At 47.7% G+C, this 20,455-nt stretch overlaps 9 protein-coding genes across 9 annotated transcripts; 4 read left to right on the forward strand and 5 right to left on the reverse strand.

Annotated features, from left to right (window-relative positions):
- Positions 1-521: 521 nt before the first annotated feature.
- On the forward strand, positions 522-2,528 carry POJ06DRAFT_282378 (mediator complex, subunit Med5; the record flags this gene model as incomplete). Its single annotated transcript, XM_056190023.1, has 7 exons — positions 522-713; positions 880-1,002; positions 1,058-1,483; positions 1,546-1,717; positions 1,761-2,010; positions 2,064-2,176; positions 2,227-2,528. 7 exons carry the CDS (start codon positions 522-524, stop codon positions 2,526-2,528), a joined length of 1,578 nt encoding a protein of 525 aa, XP_056042775.1.
- A 155-nt stretch (positions 2,529-2,683) lies between these two features.
- Positions 2,684-3,915, reverse strand: POJ06DRAFT_199256 (uncharacterized protein; the record flags this gene model as incomplete). The annotated part of the gene is made up of 2 exons (XM_056185146.1): positions 2,684-2,920; positions 2,986-3,915. 2 exons carry the CDS (start codon positions 3,913-3,915, stop codon positions 2,684-2,686), a joined length of 1,167 nt encoding a protein of 388 aa, XP_056042776.1.
- Positions 3,916-4,099: 184 nt separating this feature from the next.
- On the forward strand, positions 4,100-5,110 carry POJ06DRAFT_133045 (Orotidine 5'-phosphate decarboxylase domain-containing protein). Its single transcript, XM_056184402.1, has one exon. The coding sequence runs from the start codon at positions 4,176-4,178 to the stop codon at positions 4,968-4,970; it is 795 nt and encodes a 264-aa protein (XP_056042777.1). The 5' UTR covers positions 4,100-4,175; the 3' UTR covers positions 4,971-5,110.
- On the reverse strand, positions 5,111-7,873 carry POJ06DRAFT_133044 (aconitase family-domain-containing protein). The gene is made up of 3 exons (XM_056184401.1): positions 6,973-7,873; positions 6,203-6,919; positions 5,111-6,150 (listed from the first exon to the last, which is right to left on the reverse strand). Exons 1-3 carry the CDS (start codon positions 7,768-7,770, stop codon positions 5,251-5,253), a joined length of 2,415 nt encoding a protein of 804 aa, XP_056042778.1. The 5' UTR covers positions 7,771-7,873; the 3' UTR covers positions 5,111-5,250.
- A 288-nt stretch (positions 7,874-8,161) lies between these two features.
- Positions 8,162-9,337, forward strand: POJ06DRAFT_198672 (uncharacterized protein; the record flags this gene model as incomplete). Its single annotated transcript, XM_056185120.1, has 5 exons — positions 8,162-8,216; positions 8,266-8,325; positions 8,383-8,496; positions 8,554-8,704; positions 8,752-9,337. The coding sequence occupies 5 exons, from the start codon at positions 8,162-8,164 to the stop codon at positions 9,335-9,337; spliced, it is 966 nt and encodes a 321-aa protein (XP_056042779.1).
- Positions 9,338-10,006: 669 nt separating this feature from the next.
- POJ06DRAFT_199447 (phosphatase 2C-like domain-containing protein) lies at positions 10,007-11,310 on the reverse strand (the record flags this gene model as incomplete). The annotated part of the gene is made up of 5 exons (XM_056185152.1): positions 10,007-10,437; positions 10,494-10,719; positions 10,779-10,852; positions 10,909-11,212; positions 11,275-11,310. The coding sequence occupies 5 exons, from the start codon at positions 11,308-11,310 to the stop codon at positions 10,007-10,009; spliced, it is 1,071 nt and encodes a 356-aa protein (XP_056042780.1).
- A 1,445-nt stretch (positions 11,311-12,755) lies between these two features.
- On the reverse strand, positions 12,756-14,508 carry POJ06DRAFT_198849 (uncharacterized protein; the record flags this gene model as incomplete). Its single annotated transcript, XM_056185130.1, has 2 exons — positions 12,756-13,919; positions 13,978-14,508. The coding sequence occupies 2 exons, from the start codon at positions 14,506-14,508 to the stop codon at positions 12,756-12,758; spliced, it is 1,695 nt and encodes a 564-aa protein (XP_056042781.1).
- Positions 14,509-16,370: 1,862 nt separating this feature from the next.
- POJ06DRAFT_199433 (uncharacterized protein) lies at positions 16,371-17,973 on the forward strand (the record flags this gene model as incomplete). The annotated part of the gene is made up of 2 exons (XM_056185151.1): positions 16,371-17,134; positions 17,196-17,973. The coding sequence occupies 2 exons, from the start codon at positions 16,371-16,373 to the stop codon at positions 17,971-17,973; spliced, it is 1,542 nt and encodes a 513-aa protein (XP_056042782.1).
- A 701-nt stretch (positions 17,974-18,674) lies between these two features.
- POJ06DRAFT_133106 (uncharacterized protein) lies at positions 18,675-20,270 on the reverse strand. Its single transcript, XM_056184403.1, has one exon. The coding sequence runs from the start codon at positions 20,149-20,151 to the stop codon at positions 18,757-18,759; it is 1,395 nt and encodes a 464-aa protein (XP_056042783.1). The 5' UTR covers positions 20,152-20,270; the 3' UTR covers positions 18,675-18,756.
- Positions 20,271-20,455: the final 185 nt, after the last annotated feature.

A 20,455-nucleotide genomic window follows, 5' to 3' on the forward strand; every position in this document is an offset into this window, starting at 1 on the left:
GCAACTGACGACCAATTCGCCTATTGACAGCCAATCGGTCTATGGTCACCTAATCACGCCACCTAACACTGTTGGTACCGATCCACTGCACATTCAATACATCGTTACTGCGATTTCATATTCTCCGCCAATAGTATATCTGCCACCGATTCTCACGGCCCTACAAACAGCGTCATTAGATTTGCGTGTTGATGTTTTGGAGGCACTGACCCCTGTACTGACGAAATCATGGGCCCCCAGTTCCCCACAGGACCTTGCGCAGCTGGTCTCAGTTTTAACGAGCTATCTGGACGAGATCACGGCTACAGCATCCTCGGGCCTTTTCATGGATATGGTTGGGGCAGTACCGGTTGTGGATGAGGTATTGAGGGACGTTCTGGCTGGATTCATTGCGGCATTAGCCGAGAATACCACTGTGGAGAAGATGATTACCTGTGGTGTCGGAAAAGGTCTTGTCTATCGCAGAGCAAATAATTCACGCAAGGGAATAATGCTAATTATCTGGTATAGAGCAATGGGCGATGTTTGAATCTTCCCTCGGCCTATTTGTTGAGTACCTTCAAGTTACAAATAAGCCATTGAGTGAGAACCTTGCAGAAAAGGCTAAGAAATTGATGTCGTCCGCCGGTCATCAGAAGACTAGTCTGCCCGATCCGGCGATCGCGTCTGAGCTAAAGGCTCAACCCGGAAAGATTACGTGGATGGAGAGTATGGTACGTATGCCTGAATGAAGCGTTTGACAACACATATTAATGTATAGATGTAGCTTCAACGAAGACCAATGTTTGGATCTCAAGACTTCGCTACTAAGATAGATGAAGTTTTCAAGGTAATATTATTGTGTTTTGTATTCAGAATTAGTGCTGATATAGAATCAAGTCGCAGAGTGCCGATTTCGCTGTTGGCAACCTTGTTGCCGCCGCTTTCGATTGTCTGTCATCCTGCGCTATGAAGCAAAATCAGACTCGGATAAACCTATGGAAGACATTCATAGTAAACAGGGTATGCTCTGATCTTGCAGCTGTTTAATGTTACTGCGGTTCCTAACGTTTCAAAGCTACCACTCATTATCCAGGAACACCTGTCCGACATACCGAGTTCGACCTTCGAATATTCGCTGCGCCGGCCCCTCCTTTCGGTGGATGAAAATGCTCTGGCGATTGTGAATGCGAAGGTTGCAAACGACATCGACGTAATATTCTCGGAGCCGACGACTCCTTATGACGTCCGTCACGAGTTTTTGAAATCCATGGCTCAATTGGGATTGATCGATCTTGCAGCCGCCGATCGAATTTTAGGCGGAAATAATAGCAGTTTGCAAGATGAATTTGATGGTGAGGAGCCATTACACGGGGAAGAAGTGATAGCTAGCTTGTTGGAGATGGATTCCTATGAGTTTGAGACGGTTATTCGTCAGTTCGTTACGGACGTGGCGACTGCTGGATGCGTCAGGCAAGGTGCTGCTGTAGATGTGATGGTTGAGGTATGCCCTTTCAGCCTTCCGCTGTGTCAGAGTTCCGTCACTGATTATGGCTGGTCGTTTAGCTGCTATCAATTTGGTCGGCGCAAAGGGAGACTTACAAATTGAGACTGCTGTCCCAAGAGATAGCGGTGAGCACGGAGGTTATGAACATCATGCTTTTGTATAGAGATCCGTACGAAATCTTGCGGCCCCTAATTACGTGCTTAGATGTGTGGAGTTATGAAGATGAGTCTAGTATGTGCCTAGTGTCATTTAAATCGGTTCGAATTAACACCAGTGATAGACTTCCAGGACAATTATACCGACTTTGGATTGATCCTTCTCCTGATTTGTTCATTTTATTATCACTTTCATTTAGATTTAGGAGAGATTGCGTCATTAAATGGGAATTCCTTTTGTATGAAGTACTTGACGTCTTCGGGAGTCGCGCATCCTATAGAGTCTCTCGGGCAAGAGAGCTCCGATTTGCTAGGAGGGTGGATCATGGGATTATTTGATACCAACGGTATCTCGGACGATATGATGAGGTAAGATTCCATGTGTTTCTGAGATGGCTATTGTGTCCTAAGTATACATACAGGTCTTGTTCGCCAATGGATTATTCACTGTTGGTTCCTACTGTTGTCCAACAATCGGTAGCGGCATGTAACAAAAACTTCATGGACATTGATACCCTCAAAGGAGGTCTTGAATGTAAGATGATAAATTGCAGCTATTGCCATCGGCGATATTAACCCTTCCAGACTTCTTGCAGCCATTCCTTCTGTCCTCTGTCCTAGGTGCTCTGCATTGGCTTACTCACGAGCTCTGGACTCTGCGTGAGATTGATGTGCCGTTGCAAATATTGCAAGCCCTTATTATCCCACAGTTCTTATCCGACGAAGCTCGTCCTATACATAAGATTGTTCTCCGAATCGGTGCTTTATCTGTCTACAATGTAACGCAAGAGATACTGCGAAAGGCGACACAGTTACCGGACACAATCAACTTTAACGGTATAATGGATACGTTAACTCCGCATTTACAGTTTAGAAAGGAACTTTGATCGGTAAAGCAATAGCGATAGATGTACAGTAACTGTATTCTAAGATATGACAATGATTATGCATGTTGGTCATTATGGACTCGTGTAAATTTGCTATATGTACAGAACTAAATGTCTATATACACCTACTTACAGTTCGTCTATGAAAACTCAGGTTAGATGGACCTAAGCAGTCGTTGCTTCCAGAGTTTGCAGCCAATTCGCGATGCAACCTCTGCTCCTCTGTATGGAATTCCGACAATGGTGTCCTTATTTTCTGCGAATTCTGGTAGGTCAGATTCTAAGTCAGTAATGATGCCACCTTCGACTGTGAATGAGACGGCAGGTGTAGAATCTGCCATAGAAAACCGATGGACAAATTTCGGTGTGGATCCAAATGTCCATTCCCAGCTCTATATGAATACAATCGACCTTAGGATTTTCTTGCGAAAATTAACACTCAAGACGAAGGACATACCTGCAGTTCTTCTATTCTTTTGTTTATTTCCGGCGCTTCTTCTTTAGTGATGCTACCCTCATCCACGTATCTAATCTTGAGAGTATTGTTACTAACAGACGTATATGCTTCCTCGAATGCATGAATTACGACGTCTGTGAATTTTGCGTTCGAAATACCGATATTCGACACCGGTGATCGGACGCTTTGCACACCTGGTCCGTCTACCTCTTCGAGACCACCATCTGGGCTATGATGAAGCAATTTGGACAGCACCTCAAGCTCGCTGTTCAGTAACATCGTGCCATGATGATACGCCTTGCCCCTCTGCAGTTTATATGCAGATCCACTGACTTTCCGAGCATCCTGGTCGACTATGTCGTGCCGCTCGTTGACACTGAGCACCGTTTGCTCTCTTCTTTGGCTCAATACCGGGTTTAGTGCCCTACATAACAACAATGCGTGCTCATCCCTATCAAATGCATTACTAGGCATCATAACAGAGTAATTGGCATTGCCCTCATCGTGAAATACAGTCCCTCCTCCGGATTTTCGCCGGATAATAGGTATGTTGTTAGCCCGCAAGGACTGAACATTTGTTTCCCGCCAAGGATTCTGGTTCCGGCCGATGATTACTGAGCGATGATTCGTGTACAACAGCAGGACCTTTTTGGCTAATTCTGTACTTGAAGTGCTCTCGCTCCGATAAACCGGGAACTGTTTGAATAAGTAATCTTCAAAAGAAAGATTGAAATATGGAGAGGGTGATTGCGATACGTAGATCTCAAGGTCGTAGAGTTTCTTCCGTTTCGAAAGCGTCGAACTAATTAATTGGCGACGGACACTGAATGTCGAAGGTGAAGTTGTACCAATGGTGCTACCATGCCGGAATAAATGAAGAACGCTGGCGCGGTAGCTCGCAAGTGCATGTCGAGCTCCGAGCGACTTCATGCCGATCCAAACAAAAGACGGGCATATAATATCGGGTTCATACTATTTGTAGTGGCAGTCAAACTAAATTGTAACATATGTTCGTGTCACCAGTTTCAGGTTTGTAATTGTTATCGGGGTAAGAGATTTCCGTTTAGCTCAGGGTCATCCCAAAGTTTAATGCCTTCAGTCGCAACAAAATTTCAATCACCGAGTGCATTCAGCTCAGAACGCCCATTCCTGGTAACTTATGTACCACACGACCACCTCCAAATTCGACAATGTCTGCAATTACGCCAAAATCTTACGAGTCACGAATCGAGACCCACCCCTCGCCATTGGCGAGACGACTCTTGAAAATCATGACTGACAAGAAGACGAACCTGTGCGTGTCGCTCGACGTCCACACCAAACACGAGTTGCTCCGCCTTGCAGATGCTCTTGGCCCTTATGTCTGTGTCTTCAAGACACATGTTGATATTATTGACGATTTCACATACGAGTCGGTCATTGTCCCACTCGTCGAACTTTCGAGACTTCACAACTTCCTCATCTTCGAGGACAGGAAATTTGCGGATATTGGATCTACAGTTAAGGCGCAGTATACGTCCGGCATCTTCAAGATCGTGCAATGGGCCCACATAACCAACGCCCATGCTCTCCCTGGCCCTGGAATCATTGATGGGTTATTCGCTGGTACGTCGAACATAAGCGAAGAAAGGGGCCTCCTGCTCCTCGCTGAAATGTCTTCCTCTGGTTCGCTGGCGACCGGCGACTACACCGACAAAACCGTCGACCTCGCTCGAAGAAATAAAGTCTTCACGTCCGGCTTCATTGCGCAGAACCGGTTAGGCACTGGCGACGAAGACTTCATTATCATGACTCCTGGAGTTGGATTGGACGACAAGGGCGATGGCCTTGGACAGCAGTACAGAACGGTCGACGACGCGGTTTCTGGCGGCAGTGATATTATTATTGTCGGACGAGGAATTTTCGCAAAGGGACGTGATCCTGTTGCAGAGTCTAAGCGCTACAGAGAGGCCGGGTGGAAAGCTTATACTGCCCGCGTGAAATGAATTGGTCGTAGACGATTGTCGAGCTGTAGCTGTAGATTGGGGAGAAACGGGTTCACTGCGAATGTCAGTAGAGGGGAGACATTTCCGTCATGTGGGACAAAATTATGCGTGGGGCAATAAGAGAAGCAACTAAATATACACTAACTTTTTTTCCATCTAATGTAAAGTGGGACGTAACAACAATGCCAAATGTATGATAATGCCGTAATGCGAAACGTTTATGTATAATAGTATATAAAAAATAAAAAGATTAATTAATTTCTTTTACGGTGATGCTGTTTTATGTTTGCTGTGCCGCCTGTGTTTGCCGCCGTAAGTTGCCAATGTAGTTAATGGCACTGCCGGCCTTGAAGAACGCAACTTGGTCCTTGCTCATAGTGTGCTTCGTCTTAATGACGTGTTCGTCTCCATCTCGGTTGGTAACCTTCAATGTTATAAATCCGGTATCCGCGCCGCCGTTGTTCAACATTTGCAAAAGGTCGAGTGTCTCAACCGTAGCACAACCCTTGACCAAGTCGTAGTCATTCTCATCAGCAAAAGTGAGCGGCAATACCCCCTGCTTCTTCAAGTTTGTCTCATGGATACGAGCAAAGCTCTTGCAGAGAATCATGCGACCGCCCAAATACCGCGGACTCAAGGCAGCGTGCTCACGAGCACTACCTTCGCCGTAGTTGTGTTCGGCCAAAACAGCCCATGGCCTTCCCTCAGCCTTCCACTTGATCATAAGCTCCGGGATGCCGTATCCAGTTCCGTCCAAATCATAGGCTCTGTTGACCTCCCCAGTCTCCTCGTTCATGGCACCAATCAATGTGTTGTTTGAAATGTTCTCCAAATGACCTTTATATTTTAACCATGCACCAGCAGCTGAAATGTGATCGGTTGTGCATTTACCCTTAACTTTCATCAAGACGTTTAACTTCAGCTCCCTGCCCTCGAATGGTTCGAATGGTTCCAAAAGCGCCAACCGGTCCGAAGTGGACGAAACAACAATCTCGGCGGATGGAGCGGGTTTGGGGTCAATCGGTGGGAGATAGGCTAGATTTCCTTGCTGAAACCCTGATGGCGGCAATTCGTCCCCTTGAGGCGGTTCGAGTAGGAACTCGTTGCCGTCAGCACCAACAAGCTTGTTCTTGAGTGGATTAAATGCCATATCGCCGGAGTATATCATAGCTGTAACAATCTATATACCATTTAGCATACTCGATGAATCGTAAAATAACTTTCTCATGTACCTCGGGGCTAGTTAAGAAGTTCATAGTAGCAGGATTGCCATCGTTTCTGGCTCGGAAGTTTCGGTTGAAGCTGGTTAGAATAGCGTTCGGCTCGCCCTTGGGTACATCATCACGAGCCCACTGTCCAATACAGGGCCCGCACGCGTTGGCCAAGACCTTCGCGCCAGCGCCGAGGAAGACATCCGTAAATCCGTCGTTTTCGATAGTGGCTCTGATCTGCTCGCTGCCAGGAGTAATGAAAAAGGGAACTTTAGGTTTAACGCCCTTCGCCTTAGCCTGCCGTACAATGGACGCTACACGCGACATGTCTTGATAGGAGCTGTTGGTGCAGCTACCAATCAATCCAGCCGAGAGCTTCGACGGCCAGCTGTTCTTCTGGACGGCTTCGGCAAACTGGCTAAGCGGGGTAGACAAATCAGGGGTGAATGGCCCGTTAATGTGAGGTTCGAGTTCAGACAGATTTATTTCAACAGTCTCGTCGTACTCAGCTCCATTATCCGCTCTCAAATAACCATGGAGGTTGTTGACAGCTGAAGCAGCGTCCGCAATTGGTCCGCGTCTGGTAGCAAGGAGATATCGCTTCATCGAGTCGGTGTACGGGAAGGTGGACGTAGTTGCGCCAACTTCCGCACCCATGTTACAGATAGTAGCCATACCGGTACAGGAGAGAGTCTCAACTCCTTCTCCAAAGTATTCAATTATATAACCAGTGCCGCCCTGTGAAAATATTAGACAAAATATTTAAAAACTGAGATGCAAGGGCTACATACTCGGACGGTCAAAACGCCGGCGAGGTGTGTGATGACATCCTTAGGCGCTGACCAGCCGTTAAGCTGACCAGTTAGCTTAACACCTAGAATCTTCGGAGCCTTTAATTCCCAAGGAGTACCAGTGAGGGCGTCGACAGCGTCGGCACCACCGACGCCGATTGCGATAGCACCAAGACCACCAGCGTTAGGAGTGTGAGAGTCGGTACCCAACATCATCAAACCAGGCACTGAGAAATTCTCCAAAACAATCTGATGAATAATACCCGATCCTGGACCCCAGAACTGAATCCCGTATTTGAGGGCACAACTGCGCAAAAAGTCGAAAACTTCGCTGTTCACCGCAATAGATGCCTTCAAATCTTGTTCGGCACCGTCGTGCCCCACAATCAAGTGATCGCAGTGAATCGAGGCAGGAACAGCGGTGCTGTCCATTCCACAAGTCATGAACTGCAGCAGGGCCATCTGCGCACTGGCATCCTGCATTGCTACACGGTCGGGGTTGAGCTTGAGATATGTCTCTCCACGAATCTGGCCGTTTTTGCCCGCAAACGCTTCCTCGGGATCGACGACATGGGAATAGAGAATCTTCTCCGCCAACGTAAGTGGGCGATTCAAGATTTCGCGGACTTTGTCGAGTCTGGTCAACAGTGCAGCATATGGTGGAGTTCGGGTCTTAAATTCCGGGGGAACAGAAAATGTGATCGGTTCTGACGAATGCGATGCAAAACCCCGCTTGCCAATGGGCCGCAGGCGTAGTGACGAGCGCAGCAGATTGAGGTTTCGTGAACTTATAGTCATTGTGAGTTTTGGACCATGTATGAACAGAAAGCACGTCTGGATGTTGCGCGAAATAACGATTCTTATTACGTCCAACTCCAAAATTTTGCGGGTCTTGGTTAGGCGTGCGTGCGCAGGAACGTCTGTCAGGGGTCGGGTCAGAAAGCGAGTGACAAGCAGCTCATCGTGCTCCCGACCGCATTACATAGTTTAAATAGTTTCTTCTTATTACCTTTGTCAGGCTAGGTAAATTACCAGTATAACGACCTCTATATTAAAAGTGACCGGGGGAGGGGCTAGGAGATTACCAGTATCGGGCGTTAGACCTTTTTCAGGTCACTACAAGACAGGATTATTCAAATCGTCAGCCAAGATGCCCGAGAACTACGAATCTGCTGTTAATGGTCAAACAATGGCACCTGAAATTAATGGGATGTTGCAGAAGAAGCGTCATTATATTGACATAGGTATGCTGCGAATCACTATCGCCGAACTCCTCTTCTAAGACTGTCATAGGTGCCAACTTAACTGATCCAATGTTTAGGGGATCCTATCATGGCAAACAAAGTCACGATGGTACGATTACTTGACGGCGGATCTAAGCGGCAAAGCGATCTAACAAGTGCCATGTAGACGACTTTGACCAAGTTTTGAAGCGCGCGACTGAGCAGGGTGTTCGCAAGATGCTAGTGACAGGGTCGAATCTAATTGAATCCCGATCGGCAATTCAATTAGCTAGAAATCATCGTGAGTACTATACTAGATGCTCAAAATTAAGTCAGTGACTAATCTGTTGATTTACAGAAAAACTGCTTTATGCTACAGTTGGAGTTCATCCCTGCCACTCATTCGATATAGAAAATAGCCCAAATGCAGAGAAATATTTGCAGGATCTCGAGGCCCTTGCGGTAGCAGGCAAGGAGGAAGGGGCAGTCCGGGCATTTGGTGAAATTGGGTATGTTTGCTTCAGTCCAGTTATATTATAGATCTAATGTGCGATAGTCTTGACTACGCCCGATTTCACTACGCACCGGCAGATATCCAACGCAAATATTTCATAAAGCAACTTGACATTGCGGAGCGCTTACATCTGCCTCTATTCCTTCACTCGCGCGACTGCGCAGAGGATTTTGAAGCAATCCTTATTCCGAGACTGCCCAACTTGCCAAAGCGTGGTGTTGTTCATTCCTTCACTGGAACTCTCGAAGAAATGCAATCACTAGTTGCTCTCGGTTTTAGTATCGGAATTAACGGCTGTTCGCTCAAGACGGAGGAAAGTTTGGAAGTGGTAAAGGCGATTCCATTGGATAAAATCATGTTGGAGACAGACGCGCCCTGGTGTGAGATACGACCATCACACGCGTCCAGCAAATTCCTCAAGAAAGGAGACCAGGACGTTGAACTCCCACCGATGGTTAAGAAAGAGAAGTTTGTTATGGGAAGTATGGTCCGCGGCCGGTGCGAACCCTGTGCAATTTCACAGGTAGCGTCGGTGGTTGCCGCAGTAAAGGAAATCACTCTAGACGAACTCTGCGAGATGGCATGGAAGAATTGTGTCAAAATGTTTGGTTTTGACGACGACCTGTAGCATATTATAGAAGAGAACCAAGGTATCCGCGAATATAAATGGCTATAGAGTTGCAAAAAAGTTCCGTAGAACGGTTGCTATTACACATGATAACAACACAGTAAATACATAGCCGAACCGATACCAAGCGCATGATTGCAAAACGTAGACAGGAATTAACGGTGAACGAATCATACATAAACAAAAGTGCAACAATAGATGGCGTAAATTCCCGCAAATAAACGAACATGACTAGTAACCAAATATCACTAGAGCCAGATAACTATACAGATGCTACCTTTGGTATTAGTTGACAATGATTAAAGGGTAAACTAGCTCAAAGGTGTAGTCATCGCAAGTATAAGCATACACATAAACATGACATTGTATAACCCATGGCATTTGTCTTAACGAGACTCTTCGGCCTCTTTCGTATCAGCCAAATCTTCTTCATCTTCATCCTCTAAGGGCTCCGTCTTCTCGTCTTCGTCTTCATGTAGATCCTCATCAGGAGATTCGTCTAACTGCACGACTCTGCCCTCGCCGTCATCGTCATCGATATCAGCCTCCTCGTGGAAGTCTTCGTCGTCCAAAGATTGGCCAGCTCGACGAATAATGGCTCTACCGTCACTGAGTACAACAAGCTCACTTTGCCCATCGGCAATTCCATTCAGTAGGTACTGGCCCGCGTCAAGATACATGCTGTGCTGTTGCCGGTTGAATGTCGGGGGCCCACGCAGAGTGGCTAATAGTGTTAACAACATCAATCAAATCCAACAAGCATTCCAACTCACCAAGTTCAGGATCTGCGACAGCTCCTTCTCCATTAGCCACTCGAGTAGCAATAGTATCGTACCACTCCTCCTCTGTCTGGCCATTGAGAAGACCAACGATAACTACGGTCATGTTATCACAACCGACGCCAGCAAGATCACTGCTTGGAGCAAGACAATTATCCATAAGATTTTCGCATATAACCTGTAGATGCTGTTTCTCTGCGATTCCGCGACGGACAAATTCGACGACTGCCTGAGAAGATAGACAGTCCCAGATACCGTCGCATGCAAGAACAACAAACTCGTCATCTGGACCGCTCTCGTGCTCTATAACATCAGGGAAAGCTGAGACAAATTAGCAGAGCTATTCTGAACATATAGACCGGATCGTCGTAACTCACCCGTGACGATCTGCTCCTCCGGTGGTAAATCTGGACTTTTCTTGAAATCGAAGTCACCTATGGCTCGTGACAGGGCCAAATTACCGTTCACGCGCCCACCGTCAATAAAACCGCCGGCAGCCTGTATCCTCGCCTTCTCTCCCTCATTTTGTGGTTTGTGATCGTATGATAATGGCTTCGCTTGTCCCTTGACTCCTAGTACTGTCCTCGAATCCCCAGCATTCGACTGCGTAAAACCTAAATTAGCCGAGCGCTTTACAAACGGTCCATGCAAAGAATACGCACACAATATATTTTGTTATCCGTAATTATCGCTGTCGTTGCAGTACATCCAGAAGGGTCACTGCCAAACGTCGGATCTGAATCACACATCATCAGAATCACTTTAAAACTGCCACAAACAAGATTAAATTACCTTGCAGTAGAGCTCTATCGGTGCTTAAGAACCCATCCTTTAAAGCCTGCTCATAATCTCCCTTTTCAAATGCAGCCTGTCGCGCGACGATATAGTGCAATCTCTGTCCTGCAAAAATAGCGGCCTTTGACCCGCCATGACCGTCGTAGACACCAAAGAAGCTCACTTTCTTATCCGCGTGCGACTTGCCGTCTTCTCGTTTTAGATCCAGCACAGCGGCATGAGCGTCTTCCATAGAGATTCGCCAACCCTGCATACTGGACATTCCGTAGATTAATCGATCATCACCGCCTTCCTCCGAGGACTATTGCTCGTTAACTAAATGCGTCCACGCTTCCTAACAGCCGAACAATGTCGGCACATTACCTTATCGACAATCGGCTCTGACAGTAATTGACCCATTATAGTATCTTATAATGATATGCCTTTTTCCGAGAAATCAATGACCGTCGTGGCGTGGTAATGGACCCGAAATCGACGGCTGCCGAAGAATATTGATACTAAAACGTCGCGTGTGCAAACCTTCCGTATCTATAAAAACGAAGGAAGAAAACCTATATTGGCGATAAATTAGATTTAATTCAATCGGATGCAAAAATTTTGCTGGAACGCTCTACTAATAAATCTTTGCCATAATCGCGAACAATTGCAAATCAGCAAATGACTCCATACCGGAGTGCGTCAGTCTCCAGACTTCAGCTCACACCTACTAAACTCGAACGACATACGTACCGCGAAAATATGCAATATAATACACGTTGAAGAATTGAACAAACTGATGCGACTTGTTACTTTATCCTAATTGGAGAAACCGAAAATTGGGTTCTCGTGTCGAAATGGCGCGATCTGCAGCAATGGGATAGCGGTGTGGGAGGAGAGCCACCTTCGCCGACAAAGCAAAAAAAAAACACCGATTAAGGGTCGCGAAGCTGGCCAAATAAAACGACACGGAAATTGCCGCAACGAAGTGTTCTGATTTTGCGAGGCAAAGGTAGAGGCTTCTAACACGAGAACGCTGGGGCACAGTTGAATTTGTTGATCCGCACGGAGCCTTTCGACGAGCTCAATCGAGTGCGACGCTGACCATATGGGGTACGAGATGACTATGTCGTGTGTGTATGCCTTGGTTGCGGGATCTTTGACTTTGCGTCGACTCGCGTCTTTAGCACACTGTGAATCGTGCACGTGAGACTTCCGCCTCCGCGTTCGAAAAGCCAAAATAGCCTCATCTTCTTCAAAGTAGAGGAACCTCGCAGCAGTAATTCATCACTCCTAGACGCGTTCTCGTATGTAAGGTCAGGTGATATATATGGATCGGTCATTGATTTGCCATTAGACGATGTGATAATATCCAAAATTGTGATTATGCGCAAATAGCGTGCAACAGGGCAGGTTGGAGTCGATACCCTAGGGGCAAAACGCGTTCAGCCAAGCCCGTCAAACTGTTCAGTTCCAAAATTAAATTAACCTTCGTAAAGTGCCAGCTTATCGATTATCAGGATGCTATAGGTGATCTTTACAGCAAGTATGTTGGTGCAGCCGGAGCGAGACTTAAGAAATCAGTCCCGCGACGATGACGTCACGGCAAAATCATATATAACCTCGCGCAAGAGCGTCGACTTGAAAACCAGCAGCGCCAGAAAGTTGTATAATGATTCCTCATCAGGAGTACCATTCAACTTGTAGAATTACATCTAATAAGCAAAACTTCCAGTATCTAATAAGTGTATCTAATACAAACAAAGAATCTTAAATCCAAATACAACGTGTATGCATACAAATGAGCCTAATAATGAGCTGACAAAGTAAATAACCATCAACAGTAGGCAAAATACCACACAAGTCATCTAAGGCTTGCACCTTCCGGCGAAACGCGGATACAGTGAGCAGTCACGGACTGTGAATCTGTCACACAACCACGCCAGGATACGCTCGGTTCCCAGGCCATATCCGCCGTGCGGGCAAGTCCCATATATTCGCTGATCATTGAACCAATAATATGGAGTCGCATCCATGCCTTCACGCTTGTAGCCTTTCATGAGTTCGTCCAGGTCATATATACGCATGCTGCCTCCCACAATCTCGCCCACATTGGGCATTAAAACGTCAACAGACTCTGTAACACGTGGATCATCTGCGCATTTTTGCATGTAGAATGACTTGATCTCGACCGGGAATCGAGTAAGAAGAATTGGCTCGTTGAGTTCGTCCGTCATCTTACGCTCAGCAGCTTCTGCAATGTCGTCTCCAAACTTGAATTTCTCGCCATCTTCGTTGGGTACGCCGTGTTCGTTGAGCCACTCCAGAGCGACCTCGTACGTCATTCTCCTGAATGGCAGTTGGGGTGGAACGAAGCTAGGGTTGAGCTTCTTGACAATGGCAGCAATCTCCTCGTCTTCGAGAACATACTGGATCGTCTTTGTAATGAAAGTCTCAATGTGTGATAGCAGATCGTCGAATGTGAGGAACGCGAGCTCGGCTTCGACGTGAGTGTATTCGCTGAGATGTCGTCTCGTATGCGAGCGCTCAGCACGGAAGGATTCCTGAATACAGAAAACATCACCAAGCGCGGGCAAGCAAGTTTCCAAATAGAGCTGAGACGATTGGGTGAGGTACGCTTCCTCGCCGTAGTACTTTAATGAGAAGAGGGTACTTCCACCTTCGACCTGCGTCTGCACCATGCATGGGGGCGTAACTTCGAGAATGCCAAGGTCTTCGTATACTCGACGGAAACTTCTTAGCAAAGCCGCACGAACTTTGAAGATACCGGTCAACGTCTCTCCGCGAAGAACAAGGTGTCGGAGGTCAAGCAGCATGGATGGATCAGCATTCTCCTGCACTCTGTTGGAAATTGCGTCGTCACCTCCAGGAGCGAGACCAACGATCTCGTAATAGTCAACAACCAATTCATGGTTTCCAGGTGCGGATTTTCCTTCAGGAAGAGGGTGAATGACGCCATATATTGTAACAGTAGATTCGAGAGTAAGAGTGATAGTGGAGTAAGCATTGGCCTGCAAGCATGAGTTAGCAAAAGCGGAAAACTTCCAGAATCCGGCCAATTGAGCATACCAAATCACCTGAAAGCACGCACTGCAGGAACCCGGTTCCATCTCTTAGGACCAAGAAGGCTAGACCCTTTTGCAGTCGCAATCGATGAATCCAACCTTGAACAACGACCCTCGTTTCCCTGTTAGCAGCGCCATCTCTAATCTTGATCCGCTTGGCGTCGGGAAGGGATGGATCACGCTTGATAACAATTCTGGAGGCCTCTTCAAGTCGCTTGGCCTCATCAGCGTCCTTCTTCGCCTTAAGCTCTTCAGCCGCCTTGACCTTTTTGGCGAGACTTTCAGCGCCCTTTTTGGCCTTTTTGAGAGCAGATGCAGTTATGGGTTCGAATGGTGAATCTGTCTGACGGCGAACATAGTAAGCAGGAGCGTCGGGAAAAGTGTGCAAGGCAAACGCAGCGGATTTCACCGGGGATGTGCGGGACGTCCCAGCAGAAACGTCGTCGATGCCAATTAAGTCGTCGATGAATATAGTGCCAGCGGGAGACGGAGGGATATCCTCAAGGGACAATTTGTCGACAGCGGGAGTAGCCATGCTTGCAGATTACGCTAAAGGATTGCAAATGCAGGCTGCTACGGCGAAGCTATAATAAGACAAACGCAAGTATTATTAGATAGGATGCAATTAGAGTCACTGACATTATTTTATGAAGTTGGCGCTCTGCGCCGAAAGCTCATGTTACCCGGCCATAGGCTTTCTCCAAAAATTCACCCTTCTCTTGCCGTGCCACCGCGCTCTCTTCAGGAGATTCGGATGCGTAGATATCGTCCTACCGATAAAGACAGGCAACTGACTCTATTCTGGAGCGAGGGATACAGAACCCTGGCCAGCCTGTCTCAGGGACATTCCGTTATCCGATACCACTTATGACTTACCTGCAAGTCGTTTTCGTATATGCCAAATGCGCTGGCCGACCCGAGACTCACGTGAGCGATGTCTTGGGTATGAGTAGGCCGTTTCCATAGCAACCGACGGGCGTGCTCTGACTGTCATTTGCCTTACCGGGGATAATAATGAAAATCGGACGACCGCAGCCAATTGAGAGCTGGTGGCGGAATAATAATTACGAGAGCGAAAGGGTCTGGCTGCGCACAGCCACTCGGGACAGGTGATACGCAGGCGTGCTGGGTGGGCGTTGCTGTGGCTGATATGGTGCCTTGGTTCAGGGCAGCGGACCTGCTGCGGCCGGGCTAGTAATAAAGTGCAAACTGAAGGGTTGCTCTCGCGCTTTCATCCTGTTCGTTCGCTGACAGCGGTCCGTCTCACTACTCTCAATGCTCTTCGGGCGTGCCCCTGTGTGTGTGTGTTGCGCTCCCTGCCATTTGTTATTGTTCGCCCGCTATCTCGTCCTCGACTGGACTCTCCTTCCTACTCGCTCTATTTTTCTCTAGTATTTGTTTTCCTTATTTTTATTTTTCATCATTTTTTTCTTTTTTTTTGCTTCGTTCCGCAGTCGTGCCTGCAGATTCGCCTCTGATTCGTCGCTGTACCTCGTACCTCTTAGTCGCTCGTTCCACTTCCCATTCCACTTTCCACTTCCCTCGTCTCAGTTCGTCACCGGCCGGCAACCTCCTTCTGAAGCCGCGCCCTCTCTCACTGAACCTGCCTGGGACTTTACTGAGCGTCAGCTCTACAGTATTTCCCTGCTCTCTGCCTTTCAACAGGCCCCATTTATCTCCGACGCGGAACGCGACTAACGAACGTTGCAACGCTTCAGCCGCTTACCACTCACCTCCTTTGACCGTCCCTATCAACTCTTGTCCGTTGCAGACATCACAGTGGCTGCATCACATTCTTTTGGTATGCTTCTTTTATTTTCTCGTCAATTGGCTCTTCTCGTGTCGTGCTGCTCCCACAATGCCGGACATCTTACTTCAACTCCTGCCTGGTTCGGCGCTATCGGTGGCTCGTGCCCCGACAATATGTCGCGTATCTTCGCCACGTTATTCCCCATTTTCTTACTGGCTCTCTGCCGCCCATGCGCTCGATAATTGCGCGTGCCATTTGGCCAATTTGTTATGTCCTTCGCATTGTTCTCGGGGCAATCAATTGACGACGGTTGTAGATATATCTAACGACTGACACACTCTAGGCTTAAGTAGTACATTCGGTTCACCCAGCTCTAGCGCCTCGAGTCTCAAGGCCGGCAGCTTCCTGCGAAGGGCAATTCACTAGAAGCGACAGGGAAGCCGATTGCTAGGGACTTACGTCATTACATGAAACCCTCAATGGTCCCTGGTTCTACATCGTCGGCGGCATCATCTACTCCTTCTAGTTCCACAGCTGCTACTGGTCCTAGTAGCACATCCAGTAGCACTGGTCACGGTGCTACATCTTCCGAGCGCGGTACAATCTCTGGTCCTACTGTCCGGAGTGCTGCCAATCTTCCAAACTCCATGCTTTCGCCTGCCAGTCAATACGACGTTCAATATACTCCGCTTCTTCCAAGTCAATTGCTGCTAGGTTCACCTTTTCAGCCAGGAACTCCCTCAGCTGCTTTCGCGAGTCCTCAGGTCGCGTTCCCTACGTCGCCAAACATGAGCCCGGGCGCGTTCAGTCCGACGGACCAGTATGTTCCGTACCAGTCGTACATGGATTTTGCAAGTTTCAACGAATTGACTGCTGCCGCGGCAGCTGCCGCTTCGCCGCAAATGATCCAGGCCTCACGGACAGTCTACCTCGGAAACGTCGCATCTGAGACCACGGCAGAGGAGCTTCTCTCACATGTCCACTCCGGTCCAGTAGAGTCTGTGCGTATGCTTCCTGAGAAGAACTGTGCGTTCATCTCATTCCTTGATATAGCCTCCGCCTCTCATTTTCATTCTGACGCAATTCTGCGGAAGCTCTCAATTCGCGGACAGGATATCAAGGTGGGATGGGGCAAGCCATCCACAGTGCCCATGAACGTCCTAATGGCTGTCCACCAGTCCAACGCGTCACGAAACGTGTACCTCGGAAACTTACCTGAGGATATTACAGAGGAAGAGATCCGAGAGGACTTAGGTCGATTTGGATCTATAGACACAATAAAGCTTGTGCGAGAGAAGCCAATTGGATTTGTCCACTTCTTGAGCATCTCTAGCGCCATAAAGGCTGTTCAACAGTTACCTCAGGAACCAAAGTGGGGCAACCGAAAGGTTTTCTATGGCAAGGACAGATGGTATGTATTGTTGTCAAAGTTTGCCCATTTGCTGGACGCTTTCTAAAATTTTATCGTTCAGTGCCTACGTCTCCAAGACTCAGCAACAGAATGCTGCTCAGTTACTCGGAATTTCTCCTGGATATGAGCATCTCATCGCCGGTGCCGATAGAGACATGATCTCCAACGCGCTTGCTCAGCAATCAGCTGCCGCTGCAGCCGTCGCCACGACTGCCGGTGGCATGGCAAACTTGGGGAATCGGACAGTCTACTTGGGCAGCATCCATCCCGAGACTACGATTGAAGAAATTTGCAATGTGGTTCGAGGAGGCCTATTACATCAAATCCGATATATTCCGGACAAACATATATGTTTTGTAACGTTTGTTGATCCTACCGTTGCGGCGCAATTCTTTGCCATGTCGAACGTCCAGGGTCTGATGATTCACAATCGACGTCTGAAGATCGGATGGGGTAAACACTCTGGCCCTCTCCCAACTGCTATTGCTCTTGCCGTCACTGCTGGCGCCAGCAGAAATGTTTACATCGGTAACGTTGACGAATCGTGGACCGAGGAACGACTGCGACAAGATTTTTCGGAATACGGCGAGATTGAGCTTGTTAATACTCTAAGAGAAAAATCTTGTGCCTTTGTGAACTTCACCAACATCGCGAATGCGATTAAGGCCATCGAGGGTATCAAGCAGAAGGAGGAATACCGGAATTTTAAGATTAATTTCGGAAAAGATCGGTGTGGCAATGCGCCACGACCTATGAACTTGAATGCTGGTCATCACACTAATCATAACGGAGCGAGCAATGGAAATACCACTGCTACCAGTGAGTTGTACCGAAAGTAACTGTTGACGATATGTTCCTAACGTTTGCAAGATCCAGTAAACCCCGACAGTAATGCCGGGGCCACAACAGCCTCTCCAATAGTCGACGTGTCTGGTTCAGTCTAAAGTGCTCGCCGCTCGCGTTGCATAATACGAACTCGACCCTCTCAATTCTTAGCTTTATGACCTATGTAACGCGTCATTTCTATAGCGCGTTGTCGTGATTGGAAATCCCACAGTCTGGGCAAACGCAACCTTAATATCAAAACTTTGTACGTTATATCTTGGGCAACCATGACTTAAGCGAGCGGAAGTTAATCAAATTTTGGAATCTCTTGTCATATTTTCGGTGCGAAGCGAAGCAAGGGAATAGGCACTGTGCAATCGATCGCCTTATCGATTCTCATGGTTTTTGTCCACATCTAGTTATAGACTATTGTTGTTTTACGTGTTTTAGAAAAAGTTGTGGTTTGTTTTTGTCTTGTCGTTGCTCTTGAATCATGACTTGTTCGCGCTCCGTCTCTTCTAGTCATTGTCATATGTTCCTTGTAGTCCTTTGTAAGTTTTTGTGTGTTTTAGATCAAGTTTTGTGCGTTCCGATGATAATGTCTATCTAATGTTGTGAGAGGGGGGGAGAGGAAAGAATAGATATAGAATGTGCGCAGTTCGTCAACAATTAGTGATTGGATATCGGTAATTTAATCTAGCATTCGCCACTATTAACAGTACAAGCAAGATAATCCAACTGTTAGACGGCGGCGTCATACAGCAAAATCTTTCTGTTCATTGTGCGTATTATCCACACTACAGAAACGACGAGTCACTTCCTACCGGCACGCTCTCGACTTCCAAATCCCACCCATCAACTTCCTTGAATTTTTGCCGTAATCGCTCACTTTCCATCTCTCTCAACGCTTCCGAATCAGGAGATTGCTCAGCGTCATCTTCTTCGTCATCGTGCGATTCTATGTCGTCATTGCCTTCATCCGGCTCCGTAATGTTGCCGTTCCGTATCGCGCCATTCTTATCGGCCTGTAAGGGCTTCGTATGTTTTGTCTTAGGCTCCTTGCCACGTTTCTTGGAAATATCAATTGGCTGATAATTCTCCTTATTGCTCCGCCCTCTCTTTTTTCCTGTTGGCTTTGACCTCGCGCCATTCCGTCGCTTCCTAGTTCTCGCGTCGTCCGATGCGTCCGTATCGCCATCATCGTCTGCACTCTCGTCAAACTCCAAACTCCTCGTCCGTTGCCGCCGCCGGTGCGTAGTCCGCCGCGGAAGTAGCTCAGTTAGCTGTGCAGTAGTAATCTCACGCATTTTCTTCCTCTCTCGTATGCTTTTCTTCACGCGTGTTGTCGTATTCTCTGATACGCCATTCCGCCTCTCGACGAGAGGCGAGTCTGGATTTTCTCGGCTCTCGGGTTCCATCATCGAGACTTTGGCAGGTGATGGCGTCTTCCCTAATTCTGACAATGGCGAAGATGGAGGTGATGGAGATGATGGTAGCCCCGCGCTGTCAAGCTCATGACTTGTACTTTCTTCCACGTTGACTGCTTTAGAATCGACAGGTCGAGAGCGCGGTTTGCGTTCGGACACGGGAGCCGACGGTACGGACGACTTGGGATTTGGAGATGAAGAGACTGCTTTCGTGATTCTTATACCTCGGATCTTGTGGAAACCGAAGGGGTCGGACATTGATGACTGTGAAGAAGCCGTTGACCGATTGTCTGCATCAACGTCGTCCTCGCCTTCTTTCGTAATACCAGATGAGGCAACTTCAGGGAGTACCTCCTGCGGAAGAAAGCTCTGTTTATTCTGTGTAACTCTCCTTCGAGGCTGTATTCCAACTTCAGTGTCGAGCACTGCGGCCTTAGGTGTGGATGTGGTCTTCGGCAGAAAAGCGCTTAGCTCGTTATCACCATCGGCAGCTCCTCCGTCCTCTTCCTCATTCAAAACGACAAGTGCGTCGTCCTCATCCTCAGAGTCAGGAATCACTTGCTCATCTTTCGTTTGTTTCCCCCGACCTGGTGGCGACGACGGTAGCAGGGACGATAGTATCGGGACTGTAGATTGTGTCAACGTTTCGACGGTTGGAGAAACGACTTTCGAATCGGCCGCATATGGCAGTGAAGTCGTGTTGCTTATGGCTCGAGTGTCCGACTTGGTAAGGTTAATCTTCCGACGCCGTGGTGCGCGTGGCATGATGTGTCTGCAACGTGAATTCGTGAATTGGTGTCTAAACCCACGAATATAGGTATAGAAAAGTAACTGCTGGCAATATTAAAGTAGTAAGCAGTAGTTCTCTCATTAAATACGCAGATGTGGTTTGCAAATCAAGGTAAGTACTCAGTCTCGTCGATAGGATGCAGCCAACACCACCACAGTTTGCGTTTCCAGTGTGTTGTTTTGATCCCACAATAGTTCTCTGAGGGTTAGGTTTTAACAGGGACGCGTGGTCACGTGAACCATGTATGAAACGACTTTCGGAACGCCAACTCGTAGCAGT

The sequence above is a fragment of the Lipomyces tetrasporus genome, assembly GCF_029532465.1.
Source record: "Lipomyces tetrasporus strain NRRL Y-64009 chromosome Unknown POJ06scaffold_7, whole genome shotgun sequence".
Lineage (NCBI taxonomy): Eukaryota > Fungi > Ascomycota > Lipomycetes > Lipomycetales > Lipomycetaceae > Lipomyces > Lipomyces tetrasporus.